The sequence below is a fragment of the Mesocricetus auratus genome, unplaced genomic scaffold, assembly GCF_017639785.1.
Source record: "Mesocricetus auratus isolate SY011 unplaced genomic scaffold, BCM_Maur_2.0 Super-Scaffold_100011, whole genome shotgun sequence".
NCBI classification, from domain to species: Eukaryota; Metazoa; Chordata; class Mammalia; order Rodentia; family Cricetidae; genus Mesocricetus; species Mesocricetus auratus.
The window spans coordinates 450,001-465,296 of record NW_024429195.1 but is presented as its reverse complement, the minus strand read 5'-3'; the positions used below and the strand labels follow the sequence as shown (position 1 = coordinate 465,296).

General features: G+C 35.3%; 1 protein-coding gene across 5 annotated transcripts in view; it reads left to right on the top strand.

Moving 5' to 3' along the window:
• Nucleotides 1-15,296, top strand: part of Rsrc1 (arginine and serine rich coiled-coil 1) — a 306,538-nt gene that overhangs the window by 136,154 nt on the left and 155,088 nt on the right. For all 5 annotated transcript variants that reach the window (XM_040754324.1, XM_040754325.1, XM_040754327.1 and 2 more), the window contains exon 5: nucleotides 3,853-3,889. In XM_040754324.1, the coding sequence (XP_040610258.1) occupies nucleotides 3,853-3,889 (37 nt within the window). The remainder of the gene's footprint in view (nucleotides 1-3,852; nucleotides 3,890-15,296) is intronic.

Below are 15,296 nucleotides of genomic sequence, written 5' to 3'. Positions count from 1 at the left end.
CTCACATGTGTTTATGTATAACTTTGGAAGAGACTGGGAATGTAAATATATTTGCCATTGAAGTTTTAAATCAGATTTATCTGGTCATTTTTAAATACTTTTTGGGAAACCTTTCTGAATTATTTTGACTTTTTGACTTGTGTTACTCATCTTAGAAATTTCTTTTTCCTTAATGATTAGAGAATCTTCTTCCCAGGCATTTTAGTCCAGGTTAATTTGAGAGCTGAAGTGGTAAGACTATGCTGTTCTAGTCTAGCTTTATTTCCATCTCCTTCCAAAACAACAACCCATTCATCATGTATTCTCATATGCACACAGACCCTTTCCCACCCCTGTCTGTTCATGTTACTTTCTATCCAAGATAGCCTCTCATAGGTAGAAACCCCTTGCTCTTTTTGTGGTTTGGTGATAAGGTGTGTGCTGGAAGGTTAGGGTTAGGATTAGGGTTGACATAATGTAGAGTCATTTGAGAAGGAACCCTAATTGAAAAAGTGCCACTACCAGATTGGTTTGTGGTCAGTCCTGTGGTGCATTTTCTTTATTAGTGATTGATGTGGGAAATCCTGGGCATTGTTGGTGTTGCCAACCTTGGGTAAGTGCTTCTGGATGTATAAGAAAGCAGGCTTAGAAGATTTGGGCAGCAAACTGGTAAGCAGCACCCCTCCTTGATCTCTGCTTCAGTTCTTGACAATAGGTTCTTGCCTCCAGTTCTTGCCCAGACTTGTGGACTTTATGCTGTAATATTCCCCATTCTTCTCAAGTTGCTTTGATCCTGGTGTTTATCATCTTAATAGAAAGTAACTGAGATTAGATGGAACTGTGAAGGCTGTTCAGAGACCTAAGCTGAACCTGGCAGGTTCTTATAACTGGTCATGTGCTGTGATTCACATGTTGTGAAGTGGGTGCTAGTAGATAAATTACTTTTTTATTTTATGCACTTCCTCAAGGACTTTTCTTTATAGTCTTTAATTGGGAAACTAAATGAATATTTGTAATGACTTGTAATAAATTCTGTCATAGGACATGTCCAAGTTGTTATGGGAACATTTTCATAACTCTTTATATTGTGCGTATGGGAGTTTTCTTCCGTTGAAACATAGTTTAGGAGTCCTGGAAATTTTTCATTTTATTGTTTGTTAGTAAAATGAGACCTGGGAGAGACTGAGTGAAAGGTGTGTCTGTGTATGTACGTATGTGTGTTTATGTGTGTTCGTGTGTGTGATCAAGTAGCTCGTTAAGAGTGAAAACTAGATTAATTATTTGTCCACCTTGGATATTACTGTCACTTTCCATTTTATGTAGTCTTAGCATGAGGCATTTGTTAAGAAAACTTACATCTTAGAAAGGTTTCACTTTTTTTTGGAAGCGGCGCTGACACTTAACAGGGCAGGAGCCATTTTGATTCTTGAGAAGTGAAGCAGTGATCTCTGGCAAAAGAGGATGGTGTCAAATAAGGTGTCACCAGACTTTATAATTATTTCAAATTTATTATACTAAAGCTAATGTGTTTAATTGAACAGGAATGCAAAGAAATCTTTGTTTTTATAAGACATTCTCTAGTTATTTGTGTAACCCAGAATTTAAATTGGTCCGCTATAGGGGACCAAAATCCTCTTTTATACTATGTGGTCATGTGTGCATATTCACACTCACACACATGTGCATGTGCACACACATACACACACACACAGTACATTTGGATTTATTTTATTTTCAATTATGTGTGTATTTGTGGGATTTGTGCATTCAAATTCAGGTACCCAAGGGTGTCAGAAGAGGATATTGTCTCCCCTGAAGTTGGAGTTACAGGCAATTATGAGCCAGTTGGTGTGTGTGCTGGCAACCAAACTAGAAATCTTTGCAATAGCAGCACCCACTCTTAACTTCTGAGAGATCTCTCCAACCCAAAACAAATACTTAAAAATTTGTTAAGACCTATAATCATGCTGAAACTAAAATACTGCTTGATCATAGTAGAAAAGTCAAAGTTCATCTGCCACTAATAAACTAATATAGATTGCAGTCTTCTAAAAAATCTATCCATGGGCTGGCTCTGCATTCAAGAGCACTTACTAGGTATTGTAGAGAACCCATGCAGTTTACAAATACCTTTAACACTATTGTCCAGGTATTCTGACAGCCTCTTCTGGGGTACTGAATATATGTGGTGCATATATAGTCATGCAGGCTTACACACATATACATAAAAATTTTAAATATAAACCTTTCCCATGCACATAAGACATAGAGCCAGAGGCCTCTGAGCTAGAACCTCCTGTTCACCAGAATACACCAGGCAAGCATCCGAGGGAGTGAAACAACCAGCAGTATTGCTCAGCTGTGATGCCTACGAACCACAGAAACCGCCAGCATGTCACAGGAAACCTAAGGGTGCAGTTGTGACCCATAAACCTTGATAGTAACTGACAGCTCTCTAATTGGACTTAAGACTCACACAACAAGACAGATACCATTCCTACAACTGGAAACCTTACCAACTCCTGAGGCCTCGTGAAGTCATGAATCTTGGAAGAGAACATATAAACCATAGCTTTACCAAAACAGCACAATTCCAACTACATTCTAAATTACCCATACATAGTTCTTTTTCTTACTTCTCATCAAAGAAACTTCTTAGCACCACAGACAGACACTATTGCAGAAATCCACACGCCGAGCTGTAGAGCCCAGTTTCAAGAGATATTCCTGCAAAACTGTGCACACCTAAGGCCCAGGGAATATTGCAGAAAGGATGGGAATATTTTAAGAGCTAGAGGATCAAGGAATTCGCTGTGAGACTACGTCTTTTAGTAATGTCAGAAACTATGCCCATTAAAGTCTCATCAATATGAATGCCTAAACATGAACTGCACACAGACAATGACAGACATGCCAAAGTGTGGAGAAAAGACCATGAGGCTCTAAACTTACACAAAGAACTACAGGCAAATAAGGAACGCTGAAAGTAGCAGAAATAGTTTTCCCCAAGGAAGAGCACACCAGTTGGTTAGCCAATACTAAATGATCAGCTCTGAAAACACACACACACACACACACACACACACACACACACACACGTAACACAATGATCTATCAGGTTATATTTAGTTACAAGAATGTAAAGCAATTAATGAAAACAGAGGTCATGAGTTTGAAAGATACAAAGGATTGTATGGGAGGGTTGGACAGAAGAAAGGAAAAGAGAAAATTAGGTAGTTATACTAAAATTGAAAAATAGAAGTATTTTTTAAAGTAAACCTTTAAAAAAACCCACATATTTTCCACTTCATCAGCTGTCTAAATTGTCTTTGCAACTTGTATAAATATTTGTCTAGTTCTATCAGTAGTTCCTTTTATAGTCAAGATGATATGTATATCATATATTTGATTTTTGTTGATATTTTCTCAACGTAATAACTACAGATCTTGATTTATAATGAAACTAAACAGTGTTCAAAAATTATTTGTCAATGTTTTTGTTATTTAACCATGTATTTAGAAGTGTAAATTTGTAGAGTCTTGGTGGCAGATAGACTTTGTGATCGACATTTTCATAATTTTAAAAAGCTAATATAAACATTGTATAAATAGTAAAGAATGTACTTGACATTGTTTTTCATTGACAGAAAACTATGAAACACTTTTGTTAGTCAGATAAAAGTTTTAAAGGCAATACTAATTTGAAAAATGTTTTCTGTTGGTGGATATTTTTCCCTTTAAAAATAATTGTATTATGAACTTTAGTAAAGATAAATGAAAAATTCTAAGGTTTTAAAGCATATTCAAATAAGCATCAATTAGAGCAGACAAGAGTTTAGTAGCTATTTAGAACTTTTCCTTTTTTTTTTATAGGGAATCTGGAAACATCAAAGCTGGATTAGAACATCTGGTAAGCAATAAGTTCCTCTTCAACATTTGCATCCTCTTTGATATCTGCATCCTAAATGAACACTTTTGGATGAGTTTTGAATACCTTGCAGTGAAAGTCAACAGTTCCCAAAGGCTCAGCCTACTGGTATTATGTGAACGCACTTACCTTTTCATTTATCTTACCATTTTGAGGGAATTAAATTTTTTTAAATTAGTTTTTTTTTGATGTAGAGATGAAATAAACTGAATGACAAACCTTGGATTGATGATTGCTTTAATTAGAAGCAAAAATAGGTGTAGAATTTTTGGCATATCTTGATCTGATACAAACAAGCACATGTTTCAAGAAAAACACAATCAAATATTGCTTATATAAATGTGTATGTTCCAGCAATTTCAGAGCTTTGAAAGAAATGCACAGCTTTGTTTTTCCTGGTGTCTTTCTTTATGAATAATGCATTGGTATAAAATATATTTGGTTTTAGTATATAAAATAATTGACATGCACAATTGTGTTCTGAGCAAGCATTTTTAAGGAACAAATGAAATTTAAACTGATTTAGCATTAAAATCTATCCACTGATTTAAAAAATTGGAAAGGCCCCTTTATAACAATTCATAGAGTTGACTGGATAAAGTGTTCACTGTACCATTAAGTAGTTCGTTTAAACAGAGCCTTATAAACTCATGCTCTGGTTTCTGGTCAGGTCCAAATGTTGTATAATTAATGGTAGTGATCTTTTGTAAACATAGTCTAAGTACTTTTAAAATTGAGAGGCTTCATTCATGTATCATACTTTAGCTTGTTAACTGTTAATATATTTTTGTCCTGCTTCCACAAAAGGAAAACAGTGGCAAGTGGCAGCTTCATGTTTTAAAGTAACTTTTGTTCTTTGCCAATTTCATGGGTGTGTATAATACTCCCTTCTTACCTGGCAGCTTCATTTTTAGTCACAGAAATTTCACAATTAGAAACTTTTTTTTTAACAATTGAAGGAACTTGAGAAACCCTAGATCCTTTGAAATATTCCTAAAAAGGGCTTAATTAGTAAAGTTTAGGAGTGTTGGATATAAGTAAATAACATTACGATTGTCATCTTTGAAAAGTATTCTCAAGCTTCTATTTATCACTTAATTACAGAAGTAATTTTGTAGCTAATATCAGAATAAAATATTTACTGAAGCATCAAGCTCCTGTATTATTTGGTAGTTTATATCAAAGGATGTGTTATACTGTAATATAAAAATGAACTTTTAAATTATTATTTAATTGAAAATTTTAAGCCTGTGGACAGCTCAGTAGGTAAATTCAGTGTCACAAGTCTTATTACCCAAACTAGACCCTGAGCCCATTTCATGGACAGAATGATTAGACTCCCAAATGTTCCTTTTTGTTAAAAATAAATCAGTGTAATAAATGAAGAAATCCCTTTGTATTTAATCTTCCATGTTCCTCAGAAAATAATAAATTTGATTTTTAAAGTTTAAATTATTCTTACTGGCAGAAAATCTGTTTTAATGTGTGTCCTGTGGCAAGTGTATGGAGGTTAGAAGACAGCAAATTTTGGGGGAGTTCAACACAGGTGGTCAGGCTGTGCAACAGTGCTTTTACTCATTGAACCAATTTTCTGACTTCCTTATCCCTAGGAATTTTCAATTCATATTTCACAAGTGGCTAGATTTGATAGATATAAAAATTCATACTTTACATATAAATATTTATTTGTCAAGCTGTTTTTTCATTCTTTTTTTTTTAAGTGGGTCATTATATAGCTTTGAACACAAGATCTTTCTCCATTCTTCTCCTGAATAGTGGAATGACAAGTACCACCATATATGGGAAGATGTACAAATGAAAATACACACAAATAAATGCATACATATACTGGTTTTTTTTTTTTTTTTTTTTCGAGACAGGGTTTCTCTGTATTGTTTTGGAGGCTGTTGGTCCAGCCTGGCCTCGAACTCACAGAGATCTGCCTGCCTCTGCCTCCCGAGTGCTGGGATTAAAGTCGTGTGCCACCACCGCCCGGCTACATACTGGTTTTAAAAAATGAGCCATACAATACCTTCAATTTCCAATCCAAACCACAGAACTCTTCATTGTCATCTCCTATGTCATACTTGTCTTTCCCATGTCAAAGTGAGAACCCTGATTCTTAACATCACTGTATTTACTCATGTGCTGAATTACATGCATATACAATAGCTTCACAATTATTGCATACCCGAAACACAAACTGATAAAGAGAATATGGTATTTGTGTTTAGTTTTCCCTCATTGAGTATAGTTATATTACTCATTTGAACTATAGTTGGACTCATTCTTTTCTGTTTGCATCTGGCTTCAATGCTTTTATCTGTTCTTGTTGGGTTCACCATAAATTAGAATATGTATTGTATGAACTTGCTTCCAGAGGTCAGAATCATATACTGGTATTCTCAGAGATGTGTTACTCCCTAACCTGTTCTCTTTCCATCCTTAGTCAGTCAATTTTAATTGACTTCCAGTTTATCCTTCCAGTAAATATTAAAACAAAACATGTTTTTAATATGCCCATTCTGATTTTTTCTTTTTCCCCTCCCTCCATCCATCCCTCTTTCTCTTCCTCCTCTTACACCTCTCTCTCACAATAATTTGTAGAACAGTAGAAATCTTTAAAATTAAAGAACTAGAGGTGATGTTGAACACCATAACAGAACAAACAGCCTTACTAACATCATTCATAGAAATGAGCAAACCCAAGACATAGAAGACATAGAAGACTCAAATCTCATGTAATTGCTATGAATGAATGTACATTAAGCAATCATTCCATCATAACCTCTCTTTAATCATAAGAAAACTGAATTTATGTGGCATAGTAAAGACTTGCAAAACTTAATGAAACACAATTCTTTTGCGTCTCTCAAACTTTTAAAAACCCCCAGAAAGCATTGGAAATGATTAAATGACTTAAGATGACTCTTTTATTACAAATTGTTCGTCATATTAACATAATTCCCATTTGTAATATAAAAATAATAGCTTTTTTAACAAGAATTTTTGCTTGTTTGTTAAAACTAGACGTTCTAAAAGGCTAGGTTTTATTTTTAAAGTAACCTTCAATTAGCAATATGTATGTTACAAAGAATACTAATTTTGGTTACATTTTCAAATCTCTTAGCTATTAAATTTTGAAAGTTATAATACATTCAAAAATAAAATGCCCACATAAGATAACTGTAGTAAGAAACATTCTTAAATCAAAAATTCGAAAAGCATTAAGCAAGAAATTGCAATGTTTCATCTTATTCAAACATTCGGTTGTGTATCTTCTCATAGAGCCCAGATTCTCCCCCTGTTGTACCCCATTGTTAAGAAATATTTCAGTGCTGGAGATGTGGCTTAGTGGAAGATCCCTTGCCTAGCATGTTCATGTCTGTTAGCCCTTCACCTTTTCTTTTTTATTGTCTGTACTCTTTCATATGATGTATTTGATAATATTTATTCCACTAGCTTATCTCCTCACAAATCTCCTCAACCTCACATCTACCAAATTCTCTCTCTCTCTCTGTCTCTCTCTCTGTCTCTCTCTCTGTCTCTCTCTGTCTCTGTCTCTCTGTGTCTCTGTCTCTGTCTCTGTCTCTCTCTCTCTCTCTCTCTCTCTCTCTCTCTGTCTCCTTCCCTCCCTCAGTCCCTCCCTCTCTTTCTCCCTCTCCTTCTCTCAAAACAAAGAAACAACAGCAACAAAAAAGATAGCAAAAAAGAAAATAGCAAAACAAACCAAAAAACACACCTTAAATATATATAAATAAAAAGTGGAGTTTTATGTTGCTAAGCATGGATCCTTCACTGGCGTGTGTAGATATACCCAGTGCCACTCAGCTGAAGAAACCTGATTTCCCTCTCCCAGAAGTTATCAATGTCAAATAGCTTATGGTTACAGATGGATCCCTCAGTACAGTTGAGACAATCTGAAAAAAATTCATCTAGAGGAAAAGTAATCTTGTACTCTTTAGCTGGGAAACAAGAGTTTCTTGTACTCTTTAGCTGGGAACTTTCATTGCTCAAGCCTGATACCTGATTTCAATCCCAGGAGCCCCTGTAATCCAACAAATCCAACAGAACCTTCACATGTGCAGTTACATGTCTGCATACACACTCAATAACAATAAATATTTCTTAAAATTTTATAAATCATATAATATTGAATGCATGAATATAAAGGACTTTAAATAGAGGATTCAGGACCTTCCTATGAGGCCATCCTTCTTAGGTTTTCTCTAATAAGACTTCCAAAATGATAGTTGTATCTCTGACATGCTTTGAAACAAACAGTATCTGTACATTGCTGTGGTTGAGCAGTTAAGAATCATGTTGCAATATTTTGTGTTTTAGTCTAAAAATTAGGTATAATTTTCATTTTAGAAAGTCTTATAGTGTGTAATATTATGATATTCTTTCAGTAAACACTGATATAACTACATGGGAACTAATGGAGGTATTATGAAATAATTGATTATCTAAAAGTATTATATGCAAATGAAAAACATCATTTGTACATTTTAGAGAACATGGCACAAAGTATCATAAAGAGGCCCATCTTTGGATTTGTAACGTGAAGGCCAGGAGCATAAAAGACAAAAGCATTTCTAAATACAGTGTATGTGGTATAATTCAAAGCATCAAGTATTTCAAACCTACCCTTTGTAGTTTTACCCACAACATATTCTAGGTGTGAAGAATGTCTGGGTAGTAGTGTTTTTGTAGTAGACAGGAGGTCCTGGGTTAACTCCCTATTACCAAAAACAGAAACAAAAACTGTATCACTTGGTATAGCTTTGTCCTTTTAGAAAAGTAAGAAAATTATTTTCATAACCATATGCTATCAGTTAACATAGCTGAAAAAATCAGTGTTTCAAGATAAAAAATGAATGTGGTATATAATAAATAAAAATGTTAAATGGATAGATATAAGAATGCCCAGATATGTATATATTCCTACTTAAATCCACATTCACTTAGATATTGATATATTTCCTGATATTTAAAATATGGGGAAAAAAGAGTTTGGGGATAGAATGTGCTTGTTAACAGGAACTGTGTGTGTTTAGTGAGCGAACACAAGAGTAATAGCATTTGACTAAAGGACACTGATCAAGTACTCAGATGCTCACAGATATGAATTACAAAGATCACAAGAAGTGTAATTAGACTATTTCCTTTTACTGAAAACCAGCAAACCTGTTTCCTGCTCTCCTTCTTTTCTCTTCCTCCTGGCAATCACTCCGTAGTTATAGTACCAGCCCCCCCATCCTGCGAATGTACCTTCTTTATCTTGCATGCCTGCCACATTTTATAAATGATGGGAAAAGTGAGATTCCCAAGTCAGAAAAATGCTTTATTACTAACCGCACATAGATAATCTGTGCATAATAGGTTCCTTGGAATCCCCAGTTTCGTGGAGTGATGTCCTGAACTCATTGAGTTGTGTGACAGCTTAGGAAATCAAGGTGTAGGAGTCTTTAAGCAGCTACGAATATTTGCTCACAGGAATGACAAGCTTGTTATTCTGTTTAAGTAACAAAACTGCCTTTACACCAAGGGATCCTCTATCAGTGTCTTCCAAGACTGTAAAAAGGTGTTTGTAAAGACATTCAGAGTATAAGCTGCTGTAAGATACACTGAACTGCTGTGGAGAACTGTCTGTCTCTCTTTCTTAAGAGTTATTTGTCTGATTTTGAAGTTGGGCAGTGCATGTTTTGTTGCAGTGATTATCTTCTCTCTCCCTTTGGTTCACCTCCTCAGCCTGCTGAGATGCATCCTTACACTCCCCATTTGCTGACCTTGGACCAGGGCTTCCCCTTCCTTTTCCTCCCTGTTCTCTTCCTCTTGTGTCCTCGCTGCTCTGCTGGAACATATTTGATCTACTGCAGCTCTGCCTGTGCTCTCATGTTGTTTTAGCAAAGGTTCTAGAATTAACTGTATTGGTTTTAACTTCATTTTGCGGTTAGCACCCTGGTTTTCTGTTGTTCAGAAGAAACTCATATTCTATTTCAGTTCTCACAGAAGCTCCTGACATCCTATTTATTCCAAGCTGTTTTTCTGGAGTCTTACCATTCAAATACAGCTTCTGTAAAATTCTGTCTTACGTTGCATTACTTTGACTCTTCTTAATATGATTCTATTAATACCCTGTCTTTATTGATTTTAATCATTTATTTTTGCCTTGAGATATTGTCATTTTTCTATGTTCTTTAAAGTCCTTTTGTGCTTAGATAAGCCTAAAAGTTTGTTTCTTTGTAAGTACAAAATGAACTTTGTCATGTGTGGATTAATTTTTATGATTTCATGAAACTAATGGTTTAGATTCTTATATTGAATATTATCTTTCTTCTATTATTTTGCTGGTTCAGGTCCTGTGTGTGTGTGTGTATGTATGTGTGTATGTATGTGTGTCTGAGCCTCTGTATATGCTATACTTGTCTTTGCCTTTAGTCACAGCCATTTCTCATTTTATTCAATCTTGCATTAAATTTTCATTCAAATTTATTATTATTTGTACATATTGTGATTCTGTCTTTATTTCTGAAATCATCTTCCTTTTTGGTTTTTATATTTTGAATTTTCATGTGAAATTTTCTTTAGGTATTTGTGGAAGTATTATGCTTTGGAATTACTTTCTGGCACCTATTTTTTATAATTTGTTACTCCTTTTGAAAATTTAAATTAGAAACAAGCCTGTTTCACATGTCATAGTTTCCTCCCTTTCCTCTTCCCCCACTACCAACCCCCCCACCCCATTCCCCCTCTGCTCCTCAGGGAGGGTGAGGCCCTCCATGGGGGAATCCCCAAAGTCTGTCATATAATCCAGGGCAGGATCTAGGCCCTCCCCCTTATGTCCAGGCTGAGAGAGCATCCCTCCATGTGGAAGGGGCTCCCAAAGTCCATTCATACTACTGGCACATAATTTTTAAGCTACAAAATATTTGGATTTATGTTTTCTGTTTACTTCTTATGGAAGTCATTGTGTGTATTCATTTTTAATCTAGGCATTTTGTAAAGATGCTTTCTAAATCAAGGATGGCTTCTTGTGCAGCCCAGTGATGTGCAGGTTCTTTAATAGGTGGTGGTGCATGGGAGAGATGAAAGAAGGTGGTCAGCGGTTGTTTGAACTGTTAGAGTTTCTTAAACTTTTCACTGCCCAGTATTCTGCTTCTGTAGCTTTTCTTTCAGCAGCCTTGTTCTCTCTACTGCCACTTCTGCTCCCACCACTTCCCAGCCCCGTCTTCTAAGAAACGTATCTTCACAGTTTTGTTCTTCTTGTGTTGTCCTTTCTCCCACCACTCTCCAGCCCCATCGATTAATTTTATTTGTGGCTATGATTTAAAACTTACTACTACTTTTAGTGGTGAAAAGTGGCCTATGAATACTTTTACCTCGGAAAGAGAAATTAATAATTCATAAAAGAAATGTTCTAAATCACACTTTAGGAAACTGTGATGCTGTGTTCAAATTGAGGGCCTTGCATATGCTAAGCACATGCTAACAGTGTTCTATTTCTGAGTAGCAAGCACAACCTTTGGATAGCCCTTAAATCTGAAGTAAGCATCCTGCAGGTGTTCTGGGAGAGTCGTCAGCAGAAGTGAACATAAAACATCTAAAAGAACCCCGGAGCCACACTAAAACACATACAGAAAATGAGTGAAAAGTCTACTTTTAATATTTAGTTAGATTTTTTTAAATGACACTAAAGAAACAATGCATTTATTTGATGAAGCATAACATACAGATAAAGGCCTTCTAGCACTGACCCCAGAGTCTTGTCCTTTAGTGTGTCTCTCTGCAGGCACAGAAGAGGCAGTGATGTGATGGTGTTTCTTCTGCCTTGTTTCTGAATTAATGATCTTCCAAGTTGTAGAGTATTGACTTAGATAAGTTCTTGTCATATCAAGTAGTTTTTTCTCCCAGTTTATATTTTAAAATTCTGTAATATAGTAAATCGGGCCCCCTCTTGAGGTCCTGAATTTAAATATTTTCTGTCCACCAAGTTTTTAATGTAGCCCTGTAATTATTAATTATATGAACACACCTTTTTATTATTTCTATTTTGTTCGTAAAGCTTACCATTTCATTACAATACTGCTGTTGCTGTTATCTAGGCAAACTGTATATGGAATGATATTCCTTCCTCTTGGTAGAGGCATTAGAGTCAGAAAATGTTATGAATAGATGGGACTGTGTTGAAAGTTGTCACTTTTTAAAAGGAAAACTATTATTTCTTGTTGTTTCTTTTTGGAATGAACTAACTGATGTGTTTGTTCACTATTGTGGGGATGAAATATGGCATTTCTTCCCCCCCCCCCTTTGGTTTTTTGAGACAGGGTTTCTCTGTATTGTTTTGGAGGCTGTCCTGGAACTCGCTCTGTAGACCAGGCTGGCCTCAAAGTCACAGAGATCTGCCTGCCACTGCCTCCCTTGTGCTGAGATTAAAGGGGTGCACCACCAATGCTCAGCTCGGAGTATGGCATTTCTATAGTGTCTCTTCTCTGTTATGAGAATTCACATAAAGAAATGGAGGTGGGTCCCAGTCGCTTGGGAATGATAGTCAAGTGCAAGTTCTGATTTTCAGGGTCTAGAAGGGGACTTGAGGTTATGCATTTCAGGCAGTATGAAGTGAAGCCAGTGTTGTTCTGAGAACCAGTAGGAAGAAAAATACCTTTAGAAGTTTCGTCTTGAAATGCAAGGGAAAGTATCTGAATCAGGTGAAGAACCTGAAAAATATCCACCTTACCTGCAAGAACTTTTTCTTCTTTCTTTCATTTTGTTTCTCTTTTACTGTATATTGAATTGTTATATTTCTCAGGACTGTAGCTGCATAATAGTACTAATACTATAGTTTGCAACATAGGAGGACAATTAAAATAAGTGATAATAAATCTTTGATAGGAGAATTGTAAGGATTTACAGCTTTAAGTGAGATTTGCTTTCTATTAATAGTTGAATAGCAAAAGAACTCTGGAGCCATGCCTGTGGGTTTCATCTCCCCACAGAGGTCTCATTTGTGTTTCTTACATTGTGTAACATTTGAAAATGATGACCTGCTTGTCTTTGTGGTCAAACAATACAGTCTGGCCATTTTGAGTGTTGAAAAGCAACTATCATTAATAGCTTGTTTAGTCCATCAGTGGTTTGTAAGACTATGTTGCTGCCTGCCAGCAGTGTAGATAAGCCCAATGCTATTAGATACTCATCAATAATGCTACCAAGTCCTAATAAAAGCCTTTCCCTTTGTTTTAGGCTATTTTACATAGAACTCATAAACCAAACCGCTGTATTTCAGTCCTCAGAACAACAATTGCATTTAAAACAAATGTAATCATAGTGTGTGTTTTTATATATTTGAGTATTAAGTTAACTTATAAAATGAATATGAAAATTATGGAGACTGATTTCCCACTATTCTGAAAAGTACTTTTTATAGTTGTACAAATGAGTTAGAGAATATAGTTATTCAACTGTACTAGTGCTATGCATACACTGTATAATATATAATGCTGGTTTAAAGTATTAATTTTCTCATGTCACCATAATTAAGGCCCTCAACCTATGGGTTTTGACCCCTTTGGGGACGAATGAACTTTTCACAGGGCTCAGCTAAGATGATCAGAAACTCAGATATTTACATTATGATTCATAACATTAACAAAATTACAGTTTTGTAGTAACAATGAAAATAATTTTTTGATTGGGGTCACTGCATTTGAGGAACTATATTAATGGGTCACAGCATTAGGAAGGTTGGGAGCCACTGTTCTAAGGGCTTCACTGGATCTACCAGCGCCTTAGTTTCTAACCTAATTGGGACACTCAGAATAAAAGTGCTTATTGAAATACTGTTCTCAAACTGTAATTATAAAATGAAACTACATGATGTTTTCTTCACAGAAGACCTTCATTTTAACAGAAAAGCATATTTCACAAATATTTGAAAATTAAAGCAGTTTGATGATGATTCAGTGTTAATTTCATATTACTGTCATGATTTCTTAGGCTGCTTATAGGTCTTAAGCACGAAAACCAGCATAAAGTTCTAGTCAGAAAAGATATCATTGTCAGTGTTTCCATTTTTTGATCTATTTTGATCAGTTGCAACTTTGTTTCATGCTAAAATAAATGATTAATAACTGTTATCCAGTCTTATGAGTAGGAGAACTTAACACCCTTTTTCTGCCCACCTCTGTCCTTTCTGTTTGCCAGAGATGACCACCTTTTCCACTTTTGAGAGAAGGTGTCTTGTGAAGAAATACTGTCAAATTTGTGCTTTACCAAAGCACGATGTTACACAGTGTTCAACCTCTTAATAATAGACTGGGATTCATTATTGATATATAGGAATTTTTCTTGTCATTTATGTGCCCATGCTTGTTTAAGGTTTTAAACTTCAACATTCTAAATTCACTGGAGTAACTTCTATTGCCCATCACCACTGGTTTCAAACTCTGCCCTTCCTGAACCCACATAGTAACCAAGTAACATTTCATGCTTTCTGTGTTATAGATCAGGACACTGTAGGTTTCACTTCTTTGCAGGGAATCCCAGGAGATACGATGGTATTTAGAGGCTTTCTTGGATTTAGCAATAGAGAGAAAACACGCACTACGGATAGCCAAAGTGTTATGAGTCAGAGTACAATGTATTTATCCCTACTCATTGTTTATTTGCCACCAGACCACAGCTTTAACAATCATAACCTGCATATAGGTTTTTAGGAAGACCACACCATAAGGATTAGAAGAATGTGATTTCACTTTGTGACCTCAAGGAATCACACAGCTACTGGTTCATTTTATTCATTTCCTCCTTTATGTACTAGCATATGAAAATAGTATGTGAATAGTTATCAAAGCATAAGACTTTCTACAAGTATAGCATTGTTTTATTTATAGAAAGAAAGACAGCATAATGGTTTCATTAATGTAAATCTATTACAACTACAATGTACTTATTGTGCATTGTAAGAAAACGCTATACTCTGTATGCTTATAACCTTTCTCCTGAAAACTTCACTGTGTACTTCCAAGTGCCTTTAACAATATGTGTTCATTGTAATGGATGAAAAGTGATTTCGAAAAAATGCCTATAGCATCTGCCTGCTATCAGTCTAATGTTTATTAGTGCCCATCCTCCTGAGCTTCTCTCTGTAACAATATATGTACATGTTAGTTAGCATTCTATTTACTTAAACAGTAAATCACTATACATGTGATATTTTTAACAGTCACTTTTTGTTTGGGATGGATACAGTATACATGCATATACATAATGAACCTGGTATTTGATAAGTCTGTATAAAAATATTGTGAGTTAATACTACCATGATCTTTTAACATTTTAGGAGAGATTTGAGAGCCAGTTTATTTCCAATTTTTGTTAGTTACCT